At 37.5% G+C, this 19514-nt stretch overlaps 1 protein-coding gene across 2 annotated transcripts; it reads right to left on the reverse strand.

The window, feature by feature from the left end:
* Positions 1 to 470: 470 nt before the first annotated feature.
* Positions 471 to 19311, reverse strand: LOC134645421 (poliovirus receptor-like). 2 transcript variants are annotated; one of them, XM_063498847.1, is made up of 8 exons: positions 19075 to 19311; positions 17982 to 18323; positions 17566 to 17868; positions 16333 to 16426; positions 15320 to 15474; positions 10781 to 10877; positions 1092 to 1246; positions 471 to 576 (listed from the first exon to the last, which is right to left on the reverse strand). In XM_063498847.1, the coding sequence occupies exons 1-8, from the start codon at positions 19190 to 19192 to the stop codon at positions 533 to 535; spliced, it is 1308 nt and encodes a 435-aa protein (XP_063354917.1). In that variant the 5' UTR covers positions 19193 to 19311; the 3' UTR covers positions 471 to 532. The 2 variants fall into 2 exon arrangements, with proteins under 2 accessions (XP_063354917.1, XP_063354919.1); XM_063498849.1 differs by lacking the exons at positions 471 to 576; positions 1092 to 1246 and adding exons at positions 7210 to 9462; positions 9778 to 9865.
* Positions 19312 to 19514: the final 203 nt, after the last annotated feature.

Consider the following 19514-nt stretch of genomic DNA (forward strand, 5'->3'; position numbering starts at 1 on the left):
AAGGTGGCATGTAGTCCTTACGTCATTTACTGGGATTTGTGCTCACAGCCCTGCATTGTCTAATCATTGCCTGTCAAACACACCTGTTGTCACTTTCATTTCATATCGCTGAAGTTTCACTGATTTTTTGTTATAATCTTTTTTTTTTTTTTTTTTTTTTAACCTTTTTTTTTTTTAACCGGCGGCACCCTGCGCCAGGGCCGGGCCCCCATACACCCACCCGCCCACAACCTCGGCAACACACCAACCAGGAGCCAAGCCCCTGAGGCCCGGCCAGGGCCCCAGCCCAGAGACAGAGCGGAGGTTAACACTTTCAAATTGCAAACACTACACTTGGATCCCTGCTATATGTTTTGCCTCTTTAAGTTATGAAGAAAAAAAAACATTTTTATTAACGCCCCATTAAAGCACATATGCTTTAAAATGAGAAGAATTTTATATTTTTCAATATACAGAAATGCAGGTAAATGTTATAAGTACCTTATAAGATATGCATGTTTATAAAAGTACCATGCTGTAGCCCCAGTGACATTCAGGAAAACCAAAACACGAAGGCCCAAGCCACAGAGCATGGTCCTACATGGACACAAGAATTAAGAATATTAGACTTTCATGGTATTTACTTTCAAATTTTACATTTGGATGACTTGGAAAGCATTCAAATAGCATGTAATAACACCTGTACCTGTAAACATACAAAAACTCTGCCATAATGACAAGTATTAGGGCACAGAAATAAACGAGACAACTTGATACGACCATGAACGGAACCTATCACAAGTTAGGACATGCTCCAAGTTTTAAGTGGTGGAACTGACTTGGATAATATAATGTACTGGATGACTGGAGCATCAGTTATCTATCAGTCATTCATTATTTCATTCAGTTCTATGTTTGATGCTGGCTCGAGTAAGACGACTACTTCTTTCACACTGTCTGCTTAACAAGAATTTCTAACCACTTCATTTGGATGTGGGTGGAACACCTCCATATGGAGAGTCCATCATTTTACTCCAAGTCTAGATGTTTAAGTTTATTTATTTCATTTGATTGCAGCTAACAGAAATCAGAATGATACAATATGACCTCACCTGATGCCACATGGACATACAGCTGACCGTGTTTTCTTCCATATGCATTAGCTGCTTCACACTGATAGAGGCCATTTAGATCAGAGGTCCAACTCAGCAGTTGTAGCTTTGCACCATCTACTTTGACAGCAGACTGCAGCAAAGACTGGCCAGATCTGGAAAAAGACGAACAAGCTCAATGCGAAATGCACAGCGAGGGCACAGAATTTGGGCACAAATGTGAGTTGTGCCCAAATTCAAATGAATTTCAGCTATTAGTTAGTTGTGTTATGCATTTTCCTTGCTCACAAAAATGTTGCTATGTTCTTGAAATTAAACCTAAATACATGATATATGTGTAAGGCTCACTTTATGTGTTAATATCTATTTTTGTGAAGACAATCTTGGTTTTGGTAAGCTAACTCTTTGTTCAAAGTCTGTAAGTCGAGAGAAAAAAATATTGAGACTTAATGTGCAAACACTGCATTTATCATGAATTCTTCACATTTAATGGATCTGCAGCAAACTGCAGACAGAGAAGCCAAGAAGGACCACTGAGTGACGCTGGCACAGTTTAATCTGGAAAAAGCCTCTGCATAATGAAATATACAGAGTAAATAAAACTGCCTTCCCATGTGAAAAAAATATTCATGTTATTTGTAATTTCACTCTCAAACACAATCATGCACTTTAAAATAATCGAGATGGGTCTTAGAGCTGACATTATTTTTTTCAAGTATTACAGAATCAGTCAACACATGTAAATTTGAGTTTTTGTTACTTTTATGCTGCTGTATTTTGTGCTTCACTCCAGTGGAAATGTACTCTTTGACTCCAACACATTTCATAACAATGGTTAAAATTTAATTCAAACAAAGTTTCAACATTGTCATTTTTATTTATTCTGCATTTTTATTTCTAAACATTTTTTGCATTGTTGTCTTTAGTGTATGCTCACTGCTGACACACTTTTAATTTTACCTGTAGGAAATCCATAGTTTTAGTATTTTATGGATGGATGTGGTTGCCACACAAGTAATTTGAAAGATGGCTGGGGAGTTAATTGCAACTAGCTATTTGTTGAGGACTTGTTAAAATTTCACACATTTCTATCTTATCTTTTACTACACAAGAGAAGAAGAGAAGAGAATGCCACGTCCATGCAATACCAGGCTTATGGAAAAATACTACAGAAAATAAGTTCTGTGTCTAGAAAGAGAGGTGTTGACTCTATTCAAATATTAAAGAATTTAAATGAGATAGTTAAGCAAATATTCACTATATTAAAAATGGTGCCTCAATGGGCGTGATAACATAGCTTCAGATGGCTTTGTTGGGGGCATGGTGGAGGACTAGGAAGGTGAGGACGAGAGTCAATGAAACCTGGAAGAAGATGGAATAGATTTCCTCTCATAGTTTGTTTTTTTGTTTTCTTTCCTTCTGTAACAATTATGTGATCAGGCATCTCCCATTAACCTCATGTTGCCCTTTTCTGATGATTTAGGTTGATGACCTGTATAGTTCCAGTAACTATTATGAGAAGAGTGACAGAGCATTCTCACCTTCATGGGACCCCTGAAATAGGTCAAGAGACAAAGACTGTTCCTGTCTAATTTCACACCTGTGAAGGACACTGAGGAGGGACATGGGGCTTTCAGCTGGATTATGGATTTACACCTTAAAAGTGTAAAAGAAGGCACGGAGCGACATCGTGACGATAAACTGTGGCAGTAATTGCCACAAAAAGGAGCAACGTCATCAATCTGCTAATCCTTGGTAGATCAAATAAAAAAAGGGGGAAAAAGATATTCACACATACCAACTTCCGGGTTTGTTAGTACACGAAATGCGTCTTTACTACCCTGGGACGGAAAAAACGAAAGGCAGGATGTATGTCTAATGTTCATGTTCACATGAATGTGTTTGCTATCGAGGATTTTTCAAGGTTTTTTTTTTTTTTTTTGCCAATGGAAGACTCGAATAGGCTAATTAACAGAAATAAAATCAGTGTCCGAAACCAGAGCTTTAGAAGAGCCCTTGATACTGGGGATGCTTATTGAGGATGATTGAACATGTAGGGGTGTGTGTCTGTATTGGGGGGCGCGGTGTACTAGGTTCTGAGGTATACATATATAGTTTATAATATTAAGTTATTAAGTTTATAAATGTTCTCATGAAGGTCACTGATTTCTAACGTCGTCGAAATGTCTGCGGGGACAGTAATCAGGGACAGGTGTGTGAATCTATTTTTCATTATGTTACCATTAATTATGTTTTTAATGGTACGATACTCGGATTAGGCCAACTACAACAGTTTCCAGGGGGATGAAGCTCTTTAATCTGATGCCCGTCTGCTGCACCCACATTGGTAGTTAACACGAAGTTAACATTTTCCTTTCAAATCCCGAACATATGGGTCAAAAGTATGATTGATTCCATTTTCATGATTAGCTTTCATTAAAAAAAAAAAAAAAATTTAAGAAAACAAAACAAAACAGCAAAACATCTCAGTCACGAACAATTTGATATTAAAAGCCCATCATACATTTTCAGAAAAAAAATGGAAAGCTAAACATGTATTTCAATGTCAGTGTCATAGTATCTGTATTTTATTACATTCTGCACGTGCTGTAGGTTGAATAGGTTTTACTGCTGTTTATGCAGAATCATCTGGTCTGGCAACCCTTTGGGCAATAAATTGAGTAGCTGCAGGTACCTAATGAATAGGCCTAATTCTTTCTTTCTTTCTTTCTTTCTTTCTTTCTTTCTTTCTTTCTTTCTGTCTTTCTTTCTTTCTAAACCAGACTGTGGCTGTGTTGCTAAAGTTATGACTTTATTTCATACATAGAAATACCTTTCAAAAGAAATGAAAATATACCTGCTATTCAGATGAACTTTGGCCTGTTTTTACTGCTGCTTATCCCACCACATTGTTTGAAGAGTATTCATCATGGAGAGGAAGTGAATCTGTAATCAGGGCCATCTCCATAGTAAATAAAGAATGTAAACAGAATGTAAAACGTTAAAATATTACTTGCAGCTACTGAAATGGATGGCTGCTTCATCACACATTTTAGTCCAGATCTGTCTGTAAATTACTAGCTTTAATTTCCAGTGACAATGCAACATTTTGCACTTCTTTACAGCAGGTGGCAATATTGAGCTATGTTTCAACGGGTTTTAGTTTCTATTTGATTGGAGAATTTATGTCACACTTAGAGCATAATGTCATTAAAAGCTGGATCAAACCTGATTTTAGAGGATTTTAAACTTCCTAAAGGCCAGATTATATGTTTAGCATGAGTTACCACGGTGTTTTAGACAGATTAAAAGAAAGACACCATAAACCCTGACTAGTGTTGGGTCAAATGAATTGGTTACTGTAATCACATGACATTTTGCAGTAACGCAGTAATGTAGTAGTAAGTAGTAGTACTTACTGTAATAAGTAGTTACAATAATTACATAATTGTAATTACAATAATTACACTACAGCTACAATTATGTCATTACTTGTATTAAAAAGGTTCTTCTGTTGCCTGCATGCCAGGCAGATAGAAAGAAAGAAAAGAACAGAAAAAAAAAGTCCATATCTGTCAGAAAAAAAGCTCAGTTTTTACTCAGCTTCCTTGTGTATGGTTTGTATAATAATCACGTTTTATATCCATGCAGCCTGGACAATCAGATTGGGTATACTGCATGTTATTTAAAGCATAAATAGTATACATGGTTATAACAATATAATGACAAAATAACTAATAACAAACAGTTTTTACAGAATGTTACATAAACTAATTCAAATCAATTCATTCACACAATTCAGAGCAATTGTTTGTCCTGGCAATCTGGATAAAAATGTAACATTCTCTGCATACGTTAAGTATTTGTTTCAATTATTATTCAGTTTATTCAACATTTTTTTAAACACCAGGCGTATTACAAAGCAGTTCCTGCCAGCATTAAGACAGAAGACAATCTTAAACCTCCAGGCAGTAGACAAACTCACCTGCATATTGAACAACTGATTAGGTAACCTGAGTATTAACTAATAGTAATATGGAATGAATGGAAAGGGAATCTACACATTATTACATAGGAAATGCAGATTAATGCTGCTAAGTCATTTACTTTATCTCACTGTGTTGTGTGTGTGTGAGCACTCCGGCACACAGCTTCAGTCAGTTTCTAATTTCTGATAAAAAAACCTTTTAAATAATGGAAATACTGATAATCACAGAAGATGTTCAAAGTTGTTAAATACATTTATTTTACAAAGTCTCAAAACAACACAGCAGTTCAAGGCTGGATTTTAAAGTTTCTAAAAGGGCTTTGTTTGCACTGGAGCAATGCTATGTTACTCCTCCATCTCCAGCATTTGGCATTTCTGGGACATTTTATTTGATGTATACAATAAGTGAATCACTTGGTTCTTCTGGTCAAACATATGTATCCACCAAAGCTACAATGAGCCTAATAAGCAGTTTAGTTAGTCAACTCAACCAGAATAGAAATGAAAATAAAATTTCCATCTACATGATTGCATAACCAACATGAATCATAAGAAATAAAGGATGATACAAGTTGTACATGTTATATAGGCAGTAGAAATGTGTGTAGGGAGGAAGAGGAACTTATATTAATAATGTTTATTTAAATTTAATGAAAACTTGTATGTAATGTAACAACAACATAAAAACGATTAGAAAACACTCTGCAGTTTTGACATTTTCTGCAAAATAATAAAATAAAAACAAAAATGTAAATCAAACACTGTAACAGATCTAAAACTACAAAAACAATAAATGTAAAACTTCTTCAGCCATTTGAGGCACCAGTATAGCCTATTTGGTATTAAAAAATAATAATAATTAATGGTGATAAATAGTTTTCCGACAGCATGGAAGCCTGCCTGTGTAATGCTTTAACAGAGTGGTTCTCAAACTTTCTGAAATGCCAAATGTACTAATAAAAAAATAACTAATTTAAAAAAAAGTTTTGTGTCCACACCAAGGAGTTAGTTAAGTAATTAAACAGTCATTAACAAATCAAAAAGGAATGAATTTTAGTTAAAAGTCGACATCAAAAGCAACAGGCTCTTGTTTTTTTAATGGCCTTTACAAAAACAACAAAAAACTTTTTATCCCATGATGCTTCACCAGCTGGGCCATGTTCCACAGCTTGAGAACCACTGTTATCATGTGCAGTGGATCGATATACGTTAAAAATTAAAACATTTTTACTTATCTCACTTTCTCAAAAGGTTTAAAAAACAGAAAGTGTCATGTCTTCATTGTTAGGTTTAAAGAAAAGAATAAAAACTTGATAAATAATATAAAGTGTAGAGTTAAAATACACACGCAAGCGTTGCTAACAAGCATTTTATTTTAAAATTGATGTAACTGAATTTACCATACTGAGGTATGCAGGTAAAAGGTGAAAAATATCTTTACATCCATTATTAAATCTAAACACAGATTCAGCAACAAGATCCAGACAAAATGAGTCAGCAGTTTCTATCCTAAAATAAAAATAAAACAACCCCTTTGTGGTACTGAAGGTAGGTAACATGTAATAATACGTACAGTATGCCCTCCAACCAGCCACCATCCAATTCAGAGTCATTTACATTAAATGTAAGAAAACACCTTAAGTTTTCCTGAACTGCAAACAGCAAATCAACAGATCTGTGAAAACATGAAATTATAATGTGACCTTTGACACTGCACATTTCATAAATTCTGTTTTTGCTGACTTTGCTTTCTGTCTTAAGTTTGTATACTCGTAGTTCACAAATGAATTCAACACAAAACAGATGATCAGAGGGTTTCACTGACATGACTTTAGAAGCTTGTTTATAAACAGCTGTTAAATATGCTAATTAACCTTTTACAAAAGTGAAGCAGCCAAAATAAAAACTTAAGGCAGTACCAGAATACATTTTTCTAAAAAGTATAAAAAGAGGTATTGTTTTAATAGCTATTATTAATAGCTGCAGTGCTGACATGTCTGCTTGACTGGTTTAAAACTGTAAACATTGTAAGTTTTATACTCAAACATCCACATAAGTACCATCATGACCACTGAGACAATGGAAACTGTGAATCAACAAGACTAGAACATTTTTTTAAAAAAACCCTCAGAATTTAATGATAATAATTTAGAATATGCACTTAACACATGAAAACATGGAAAATCATTAAAAACAAATTAAACTTGACATTACACTAACAAAATACCCACCTTCTAATCTATCACATAATATTTCAGTCAGTGACCAATATGGTGGGGAAAAAATTTTACCATAAAACAATGAATGTTTATTAATTAGCAGTAAATTTCATAAATCCATGTATGAAGTGTGACTTTATAGACTGGTCACTGCTCTCTACAGCAGCTGGAGTTATGAATCATTAACAAAGCTTGTTTTGCCTGAGTGGACATTTTAGAAAACTTTTCCATCTCATTATGTATGATAGCCAACATAGTACACTGCTCAAAAAGGAACACTTATTATCACCATATATCACAAACCAGTTTTAGCACCCGATTCACATAACACTAGACCACTATGGCCCCTCCAGCAGGTGATGGGTTCACTGGAGTAACTGGGGTCAGCCAGGACCCATGAATAATAGGTTTTTAATAAAAAGCCCCTTGACTAAGCTTGGCCTTATGAAGGGGCCCTGGTAACCAAGATTCTGTCAAGTAACTTCTCATCATCGAACTCTTTAGAATAACACTTGGTCTGGCCCTTTACCCATGACCAATTTGCCTAGGGAGACCCTACCAGGGCCAAACTGTCCTCGACAACAGAGTTCCTGGGATCAGGGGGCACGCAAACCCCTTCACCGTGACAAGGTGGTGATTCATGAAAGAGGATGTAGGGAATACTTCTTTCCTACACCTGGACAAATCTTTGCTTTTACTTCTGTATCAATTACCCTATGCTTACTTTGGATCTGTGCCTGAATTTAACTGTTTACTTTTGCTTCTCAGTTCCTTTTTTAAATCATTCCTCACACTGCGCATTATGACAGGGAGTGAAGATAAGGAAAACAGAAAGATAACATCAAAGGGCAAACTAATAACAATACGTTGTCAAGGTGTGCTGTGTGCAGCAGGATGTAGGACTCAAATGCTGGACTCGGAGACTGAATGACAAACTAAAGGCAGCAGTTTTATTGCTGGAAACTTGAATATGAATTCAAGGAAACTAAAACTAGAAACTCAAAGCACGAAGCACTAACTAGAAAAACCGGGGAACTAGGAAACAAAACTGCGAACAGAGAACTAGAATGCTACCAGAAACAGAGAGACGAAAACACAGCACGGTGAGGGTACAACACGACACAGAACAAGGAAAACACAGGGCTTAAATACACAGAGGGAATGGGACAAAGGAGGAGAGCACAGCTGGGAGTAATGAAGCATTACGAGACGAAGGGGAAGCAAAACTGAAAACATTTACATAGGACAGGGACTGTCAAAGTACAACAGGAAACATGAGACAGATCACAAAGACTGCAGCATCCAATCTTAGTAAATACACCAATTACGATTAATGAGAGAAACCAAATTTTCCAGCTTTCCTGGGAAATGAAAGTGTACCTTTCATTTTCCAGGAAAGCTGCACTCTCCTGGAAAATGCTGCAACGTGTTACTTTTTACAGTTAAATGAAAAGATTTCAGCAGGGTGAAGACCTTTAATTTTCTTAAAATTAATTTAAAAAAACAAACAAAAACCCTATGATTCAACACAGTAACAAAGTCTCATTATAACCTTTTTAAAGATGTTTTTTTTCTCTTTCAAATTTCCTTGTATGTTGCTTTATGTTAGGTTATCCGAGCAAAACATCTGCTTTCGCCCCCATGTACAAACAAGGGTGGGGCTGTATTACTCAAGTATTATATACTATGTGGTAATCTTACTGGTTGGAATTACAAGGTATTCAGACGGTGTGCTTCGCTTGACTGTTTGTGCTGTCTGAACCTTATGGTCTCTGCGGTGTACTGATAACACTGATAACATTGTTTCAAATAGAAGCCCTGTGGGTTGATATCCTCAGTAGCTTAACGGCTTGTGTTATCAGGAGATGAAGAACAGAAAGAACAGTCACCTTCTGTGAACAGTCACAGAAAAACTGCCATTCATATTAGCCAGAGCTGGTATGTATACCCTAAATGCTGTGGTAGTGACAAGAAAGCTATAAATAAACTTCATTAAAAACTAAGAGATGATAAACAAAAAGGGGGCCGAGAGATAAACGAACACCAAGTATGTCCACCGGTTCTCCATCTGTTCATTTACCAGCTGACTTGAGAATGTCATGTTGGTCGAGCTTTCAGTGCAGATATACTCCATCCTTTGCTTCCACAGCTGTCAGGGAGATTGCTGTGGTAGACAGTTCAGAACATTTGTTTAAAATGGTATGTAATTTTAGCTGAACATGCAAAGACCTTCAGTGTATCTGCATATTTTAAAAAGAACATTTAAACTTCTATAATATCCAACGCACACATTCATTTTTTAAGAAGAGCAGATTTAATAAAATGGCTTGTTCAGAACTAAAACTACTAATATATCTACCATAACTGCATAACAAAGATTTTTACATTAAATAAAGTCATTAGCATCAAAATATTTGGAGAGAGAAATTGAACTTTGAATGAAAAAACTGCATATTTCAACAAATTAACTGTTACTGACCTCCATCTGATGGTGTTCTTGCTGCGCTGCACTGTCACCAGCTGGTTCATTTGTTGGGACACGCCGCCAAAAAAGTCTAAACCTATGCCTGGAATTTTTGGGACATTAATTAAAAATCCCTCCAACACCACTGCAATAGAGCTGAAATAAAACACGAAATACGCGAAACAAAGGCCAATGGCAAACGAGGAGCTTGTCCCCAGAAGTGGATCATGTATTGTCTGGAAACTTTTGATTTTAGAGCGATGCACTAATTTAGGTGCATCACTCGTGACAGTACAATAAAACATTTTTTCATGAAAAAATCACTGAATAATAATCAAATAATCATATTCTCCATATTGATTCAAATCATAGAGATCAACATGCTACAAGACTAAATTCACTGTGTTTTAAAGAGGATATGTACTTCTTAGATTATCCGATTTTTTCATGTTTCCATCCTTTTCCTTTCTACTATTTTGGTACCAGTTTTACTTAGTTTCATCTGTACAAAAAACATTGTTCACAAGCTAGTCTTCCTTTTTTCCCTCTTGCTGAATGAAATCTAGCCTAAAATGTCTATTGTAAGACGCTAACTAGTGCACTTTTTTTGCCCCACAGAAAGTATCAAAACTGCCAGTTAGGCCATTCCTAAGATTTGCACTCTCTCTGATAAGATTGCTTTGATTTTGCAGCATAAGTACAGCCTGACTAATTACCGTCAAGAGCTCATTTGTCCACACTTCCATACTGTTTTCCTCTTTAATTTAAGAAAAAATGAAGAATCATTCCACACAGCTTTTAAATAAAGTGTCCATTGAAATTCGAACACCTCAAAATAGAGACTGTGTATATAAAAAAAATAAAATAAATAAAAGTAAAAATAAAAATGTTTTTGTTCAACCCCTTCGAATTAAAGAGTCTATACTTCAGTTTGGACAGTAGGTCCACATGCTTTAAAGTCAGGTCTACTAAATATTATTCTACATATTGGATACATGCAAGTTAATGTATGAAGTACCTTTGATCTTCATGTGTATAAAAGTACCATACTGCAGCCCCAACGATGCTCAGGAAAATCAAAACACCAAGTAAGGCCCATGCAACAGAGCACGATCCTGCGGGGACACAAGAATGAAGGATATAATGAGGATTACATTATCGGGCATTTACGTTTTATATTTCATATTTAGATGACTCAGACAATACTTAAACATATACCATGCACAAATCAAACATGTAGCTCATGTAGGTTGAGGGCAGGTTAACAATGATCACTTCTGGTACTGTTGGTCAAAAATGTTCTGGTGAAAACTTTTCTAGTCTTGGGCGAAGATAAAGGAAGAGAAGATGGGAAAGGTGTGTGAGAAAGCTGTCTGATACAGTTGGGGAAAAGCAGAAAGAAATGAACTGTCTCTAATTTTTATGGTAGTTTCAGTTTAATGAGACAAAATATCAACCTAAAGTCCAGAACAAAAAGCCAGAATTCTGGTTTCAACAAACTGACACACAGATTACAACCAATCAATTAATCACAGATGCTTCTGACCTGAACTGAAGAAACCACAGAATTAGTTCCTTCTTTTCTAACTCTGCACCATGGGAAAGACCAAAGAGCTATCAAAGGACATCATGGACAAGAATGTAGATCTGCTGTAATGGATTACAAGACCCTCAGCAAGTAGCTCAGTGAGAAGGTGACAACTGCTGGTGTGAATATTTGGAATAGGAAGAAATATAAAATGACCATCAATTGCCCTCAGCCAGGAGCATGACAGTGACCCAAGGCCACATAGTAGGTCACAAAGGAGTCTCTAAAGAACAGCGGTTTCTCAACCAAGTACTAAGTGATACTTTGCTTGGGGAAAAACAAAACATACAAATCAATTTATAACTTATGTGTTTTTTCTGGGGTTTTTTGATTGATATTCTGACAACACTTCAATGAAGCTAAATGAAACCATTGGAGCCTGTTCATTTCTTTGTAACTGAGAAAAATTACCAATTCACCAGGGGATCAAATAATTTTTCCTCAACTGTACCTGTGGAGGTACAGATATGTCTAGGAGAGCGGACAGTAAACATTTTGACCAGAATGTATAACAGAGAGTGTTGGAGAGTGGGATGATGTCTGAGGAATATGAGGCTATAACATGAAGATTTGAGAAAGAGTTGCTGAACCTCGGGTAAGACGAGAGGTGAGCAGCAGTATGGCTTCATGCCAAGAAAGAGCACTAAAGATGTTTTCTTTCAGAGTGTTGATGGAGAAGTACAGAAAAGGCCAGCAGGCGTTTCATTGGGTCTTTATGGATCTAAAGAAAGGATATGATAGGGACCCAAGAAAGAAACTTATACTGCATGAGGAAGTCAGGAGTGGCAGAGAAGCATGTGAAGGTGGTGCAGAACATGTATGATGACAGCGAAACAGTGAGATGTGCGACAGGGGTGACATATGGGTTCAGGATGGTTGTGAGATTACAGCAGGGATCAGCTCTGAGCCCCTTTTTGTTTCCGATGGTAATGGATATTCTGACAGATGAGGTCAGACAGGAGTCTTTTCAGACTGTGATCATTGCAGACAACAGTGTGATCTGTAATAAGCGCAGGGGAAGAGTTGGAAGTGAACCCGAAGAGGCGGAGGTATGGACTGAAGAAAAGATATGAACGTCAGTAGAAGCAAGAAAGAATAAATAATGTGTGTGAATGACAAGAAGACAAGTGTAACACTGAAGCTGTAAAGAGTAGAGGTGGTGAAGGTAGATGAGTATAAATACCTAATATTTATACTCATCTACCTTCAACAGACAATGCACAAAAGAAGTGGTGATTTCTGACCCCAATATAGCAGCAAGGGTGAAAGCTATGACACTGCTACATAGGTTGCAAATGGTGGCATTGCAAAAAAAGACAGGATGTTAAGTTGAAGATGCTCAGATTTTCATCAGGAATGGCTGGGATGGACATGATTAGAAATGAGTAAATCGGAGGGAAAGCTACGTTTGGAGACAAAATTAGAGAGACTGAGACGGTTTGGGCGTGTGCAAAGGAGGGAGAGTGCATATTTTAGATGATGAATATTTAGTTCCCGGGCAGAAGAAAAAGAGAAAGTGAAAGAGGAACACTGATGTTTAATGAATGTAATAAAAGAGGACATGGAGGTTGGCATGAAAGAGGAGGATGCTAGAGCATGAGGCAAATAGTTTGATCCCTAAACGATCTGAAAAAAGAAGCAAAACTTTTTGAGCCAACCCTCATTTCTTCATAGTTTAGTCTTAAGGAGCCAGACTTTCTTTCTTTAAAGTATTTTTTCATAGCTTCTCTAAGGAGAACAGCCGAAAAAGACTACATGCACCCACTGCACATTCAGAATCTCTCAGACTGACACAATCTAAGGCATAAGACCATGAACAGAATATATCATACGTTAAGGCATGCTTTAAGTTTTAAATTGTAGAACTGACTTGAGTAATATGTACTGCACTGGGTGGGCATTAGTCATCCATTAACTTGTCTGTTTTATGCTGGCTCTAGGGTTAGGCAATCATTTCCTTAAGCTATTTGCTTACAAACGATTCTTAACCTCTTATTTGTATGTGGGTGGAGTGCCTACAGAAGTCCATCATTTTACTCTCATAGTAGATGTTCAAGTTTCTATTTATTTCCTTTGAAGGAAGTCCACAGAAAATGAAACAGAACAACATAGGAATTAGGGCAGGGCAATAGGGGCAAAAATATCTATCACGATATATATTTGATATAACTGACGATATAAGATTGACGCGAGACAAAATACATTACAACTCCAAAACTTTATTAGTGCAAAAAAACCCCCATCAATGTCTTTTCACTTAAACAAGCAACTGTTTTTATGTGCATTAAAGCTATATAAAATTTTAACAGTGCAAATGCAAAATTACTGCTGACAGGCATTTCCAGTGGAAATGGGCCGACATATCCTCAGCATAACCATGTATAATATCCACAAAACTTAAAAAGAGGTTATACACACACAATACGGTAATATTATGTTGAAGCACAGTACGTATCACTCTGCGAGGCTCCTGACTACGGTAGCCGTAATGCTCCGACAACCCATCAAACGGTGCTGCTTCGTAGCTTACCAAAGTCGTATTAAAACTAGTGCTGTCAGTGTTAATCTTGTTAAAATGACATTAACGCCATAACTGCGTTAACACGGCAAATCTCCGTTAGCGAGTTAACGTGGATTGCCGCGTGCGTGGGGCTGGACGGCGCTAACGTGTTGACGCCGTGCAGCCCCAGGTTTTTCGGCCTGCTTGCAGGTTCTACCAAAAATTGTGCTTTGGTGTCTATCTGATGGATGAATAATAAACCAGTGCCACACTACTGAAGTTGGCACCATTTTTACTAGTGGTGCAACGGATCAAAAATCTCACGGTTCGGATCGGATCACGGTTTTAAGTCATGGATCGGATCAATTTTCGGATCAGCAAAAAAAGAAAAAAGACAAAAATTTAACATTTACTTATTTACTTATTGAAGTATTTTTTGCCTGTTAAAAACATTCAACTCAAGACTCATTCCACGCAATTATTTTAAAAAAATTATGATACAATATAGGGCAGTATAGGGCTTTGTATCTACCACTCAATTCAATTCAATTCAATTTTATTTATAAAGCGCCAAATCACAACAACAGTCACCTCAAGGTGCTTTATATTGTAAGGTAGACCCTACAATAATACATACCGCTCATTATATCGCACTCCACTGTGATATAATGAGCTGTCACGGTAGCTTTCCGTTGCCCTGGAGGTCCACCCATTTGTAGTAGTTAGAGCCACCGAAGATGCCTGGGACAGTTCAGCCATAACTTAAATCTTTTCCTGCTCATACATGCTTGGAACGATCTTGCCACTAAAGTGGACGCGCAACGGGATATCATTGCGTGGCTCAAGCACGTTTATCATAGTTTAAACCCCTTGTTTTGCACAACGGAATACGGCCACCCGTCTGCAGCTAAACACCCCAATAGCTTCTGTAATAGCTTTAGCCCGGTCGGACTGGGCAGCAAAGGGCTGCAAACCACAAACTCCTCTGCTCCTCCACTTGGACCACAAGCGCTGGCCATAACTATCGCTTGACAGACCCACCACGTGCACCATACACATACTTTTTTTTTTCTTTTTCGAATCTTCGGATCACGTGCGTACCGAACCGTGGAGTGGGATCGGTTCGGATTACGGATCATCCGTGCACCACTAATTTTTACAAACCAATTCAGGTTCATCTGTTTCATTCAACGATCCGCTTTCGCCCTTCTCATTCTCCCTCGCCGCCATGCTTTTTCCGCCATGTGTGTATGAAAACAAAGGCACTACCTTTGTTTTACCCATATTCTATCGCGATATTTCATTTTCTTATCGTTGCCTAACATTATACCGGTATTACTGTGAACGGTATAATATGGCCCAGCCCTAATCAGAATGATGCAACATCCACAAAAGCTAAAATCCAAAAATCAGAAACCAGTTCAAAAAGATTTGGACAAACTGCACAGCTAAGTCCAAGCTGACCTCACCTGATGCCACATGCACATAGAGATGACCACGTTTACTTCCATATGTGTTAGATGCTTCACACTGATAAAGGCCATTTAGATCAGAAGTCAGGCTCAGCAGTTGTAGCTTTGCACCGTCTACTTTGACAGAAGACTCCAGCAAAGACTGGCCAGATCTGGAAAAACATGAACGAGACCTGAACGTGAAATGTGTATTAAATGTACAGAGACTGCAGAAAAATGTGAGTTGTGCTAAAAGCTAAACATCTACGTTAATGGTGGCAGTTTTATAAATTATGGTCGACATTGAGTGGATGGATCTATGCAGGTCAGATTTTTGGAAGCAATCTTCATGTTTCTTTAAAACTAAAATGAGGTCACTTCAGCTTGTGCAGCCAGTTTTAAACCACAGGCCTGATTAAAAATAGCAAAGCCAGTGGGACTATGAGGATATTGTGTGGTCACAGTCAACTGTCTTGTTTGGTGAACACATTGATCGACTTGTACATAGAACTTCAGATAATGTCTCTCCTCTTTGTCTCCTGCTTGCCTCTGCAATCCAAGACAAACATTCTAATCAGATTGCAGCTTATGTGCCTAAAGTGTTCACACTGAGCTTATTGTCCAAAATTCACTCTAAACACTCTAAAACCATCTTTATTGACATGTGCTCGGTGATAACACCCTTTCCTGGGGGGTGGCTGTAGCTCAGTAGGTAGAAAAGGTCATCTACTGAATGGAAGGTTGGTGGTTTGATCCCTGGTTCCCCAGTCTGCGTGCCAAGCATGCTTGGGGAAGATACTGGCCAGATACTAACAAGTTGAATCCATTGGAGTATGAATGTGTGTGAATGTTAGTTAGTGAGCACTTTAAAAGCATAGAAGAAAGTGCTTATGTGAATGGGTGTGTATAAAGCGCTTTGAGTGCTCCAGGAGAGTAGACAAGCACTATATAAGACTCGGTGCCTTTATTATTACCACTCCCGTGAAATGAAATGAATATTTCAACTGAAACCAATATTCAAACTACTTTACCTGCTCCAGGTAAAGTTTGCATTTGGTTTGGCTTCTGTCACACACTCGAACGAGTCCTCTGAAATCACTCTAATGTTCACTTCTGTGGGAGAAACTGCAAAAAAAGAAAAGAAATAAAGACCTGTGTTAATATGTAAAAAACAAACAAGCAAAGAAATGCATTTTGGGTACTTTTCATGTAGTTTCAAGGAGAGATCACTTTATACACATTCAAGCATGTCGGTGGCCTGTTTAAAAGCATGGCCTTTATGGGGATTTCAACCAGAAATAGAACACCACAGATGAACCGTGTCATTTAAAAAAAGAACCCACACAACTGGAAGCACATGCTTTAACTTTGAAAACAGCCTCAAGTATTTTTGCTTCACTGGACGGATCTGAAACAAATGAAGTCATTTTCATGCTTTACAAACAGGTTTAAGCTAGTCTGTGCACCGTGGTGTCGTGTCACTTGCCTTTAGCTGCTGACAGTTAATTTTTAACCTGAACATCTGCACTCTTACCAAGAGCAAATATATAGTGCAAACCTATATTTCACATGAGCAATGTAGATAGTGCATTTCACAACTGCTAGTAAGTAAAAGAAAACACAGTTGGACTTTGATTAAACAGACATAGTTTCAATTCTACTTTTCCCCTACCAAAGCCTTGCTGGTACACACACTGATGCACAACTTTACTGAGTTTGCTGCATTTCAGCTGAACTGGGTGGTTCTGTCTCAGGACACAGATCAGGTTCCATTACTTGTCTCATCTTTTGCAAAATATTTATCCAGCTATTGTGACAACATGAGTGAATGACAGTAGCATGAGAACAAGGATAAAGCTGGTATCCCATACTGGGAAAAACAAAAAACTAAAAATCAACTCATGAACAAAGAAAAAAAGCAAAACCATGTCAACTCTTAACACTTAAGACTACCTGAAAGTATGAAGTTTTGAGGGTTTATGTCTGCTTCTGTTCCAAAAAAAGATGCAGGGTATAGTTTAAAAAAGTGCAGCTATTACTTTTATTTTATCCATAATTTATGAAACTATTTCTGTTGCATGAGTAGATAATACAGATCAACTGGTAATGAGTAATTAAGTTCTATAGTATTGCTTTGCAGTTTAATCAGTTAATCCTTGATGTGTCTGTGTACTTTTAATATTTGATTTAGTAATCAAAACTGTTAAGTCAACAGCAACACAAAAGAAGACAAATAATAAACTACATGAGCAGCTGACACTCACAGTAAACCTGTATGGTGAAGGGCAGACTTCTTTCTGTAGACAGGGAGTCACCTCTGATGACACACTGGACCTGGTGACCATCAATCTCTCTCGTAGGAACACCAAACAATGAGCTGACTGTGGTAGTCGTACCGTTGTTATGCTGTGTGGAGTTTGTTGTTGTCCTCACATTTTCTTCCAAAGCACCAGTGAGCCACCTCACCTCTGCAGGAGGCCTAGAGTCAGCAGCTGTGCAGATAGCAAATAAAACCTCTTCTATGCCCAAAGTGGGAAGATTGTCCTTGACGCTTGTGAATGGAGGCACTAGGAGATTTACAGCACACAATTAGTCAACATGCGAGCAACATAGTGAAATGTCTGTCTCACACACAAACACCCACAATATTTTAAATAAGGTTTTGGGTTTTTTTTTATACCAAGCAAGTTTAGAGGTATCTCAGTCTTTTGATTTCCACTGGGAAAAAAGGTGAAGATGCACGTGTAGCTGCCTTCATCCTTCAGAGTAACATTGGAAAACTGGAGAGTTCCATTTTTGTTGTTAAAATTCCCGATATATTTAAATCGATCATCACCTCCATTGACAAACTGTGGTCCCTCTCTGGGTAAGATAGTGAGGAAATTGTCATTGTGAGGTTTTTCTCTCGTCCTCCTCTGCCAGGTAATCTGTGTCAGGTCATCATTGGTATCAATGACATAGCACGATAAGATAGCGGTACTTCCTTGTTCCACTGTCACACTTCCACCAATCACCTGGAGAGCTGTAAAGTACAGAAAACGTGATTAAGGCAGAGCTGAAAATAGAAACAAAAGAGAATCCAAGTACATTCATATCAAAGTGTGATGAACTCTTGTGTTTTTGTGTGTGTGTATGCTTCATCTTTCAAACAAATTTTGAAATTAAGCTGGGTAGACATTGAAAAATAACTATGATAAATATTCTTAACTAGTTTCTGGGGTGTTGAATCTACTCAAGCTTGAAATTCATTTTGTTCATCAAATAATCAAAATAAGAAAATACACAGATGTCTGGTAGGTAACGTAACACAGCTTATTTTCTTAACTCAATGTGAGCCAGTCAAGGTTGTGTGAGTAGTCATGCGCCAAAGCATAGGAAAATGGCCCTGAAAACACCCACCTCTACTCTTAACAGAGGAATAAAAACAATATCCTCCAGCGTCCTCACCATGCCCTTATATAGTTACATATTAACAGTTAACTACACAAAAACTCTGTATTGTGCAGTAGTTCAGTAACATGTGACAAGCAGAAACCATCAATTTCAAGTTAAATATGCATATGTAACAAATAGATAATAAATGATGATACACAACCATTCAGTTTGATGAACCACAAAGTTAAAGAAAAAACATATTAAGACCCCGCAGCGAACATTGACACCATATGTCTTGTAAGCCAAATCTCTGAAGCGTGAATGTTAAAATAAGAAGCTGCAGTGGACAAATACAACATTCAAATTCAGTTCATCGCAGCCTAGGTACTACAAAATACCTTCTACATCAGCACATAGAAGAGACAACGTCACGAGAAGGACACGTAGTAGCGCAGAGTCACATATGGACGGTATATTGTGGCAGAAACTGCCACAAAAGGAAGCAGCTCCATCCATCCGCTAATCATTGCTGTCCACTAATCATAATATTTACACATTCCAACTTCCGGGAGAAAAAAGTCCACAGCCCAAAAATGTTAGAACACAACAGGACCGATGATTCTTTTGTGAGTCTAGCAAAGAAAGGAGGCGGGCTGAAAATGGCTGAGCATAGTGACAGGGGGTGGGAATAAAGCCTTTCACACATAAGGGTGAATGAAGGATGCAGCTTTCTGTTCAGCCTTTTAAATAGCGTAACGGACGAAAACACACGTGGCTTTACCTTAAATCAGTGGTTCCCAAACTTTTTTTGCTAGGCCCCCCTTGTTTTACAAGAAAA

The sequence above is a fragment of the Pelmatolapia mariae genome, linkage group LG16_19, assembly GCF_036321145.2.
Source record: "Pelmatolapia mariae isolate MD_Pm_ZW linkage group LG16_19, Pm_UMD_F_2, whole genome shotgun sequence".
Taxonomy (NCBI): Eukaryota; Metazoa; Chordata; class Actinopteri; order Cichliformes; family Cichlidae; genus Pelmatolapia; species Pelmatolapia mariae.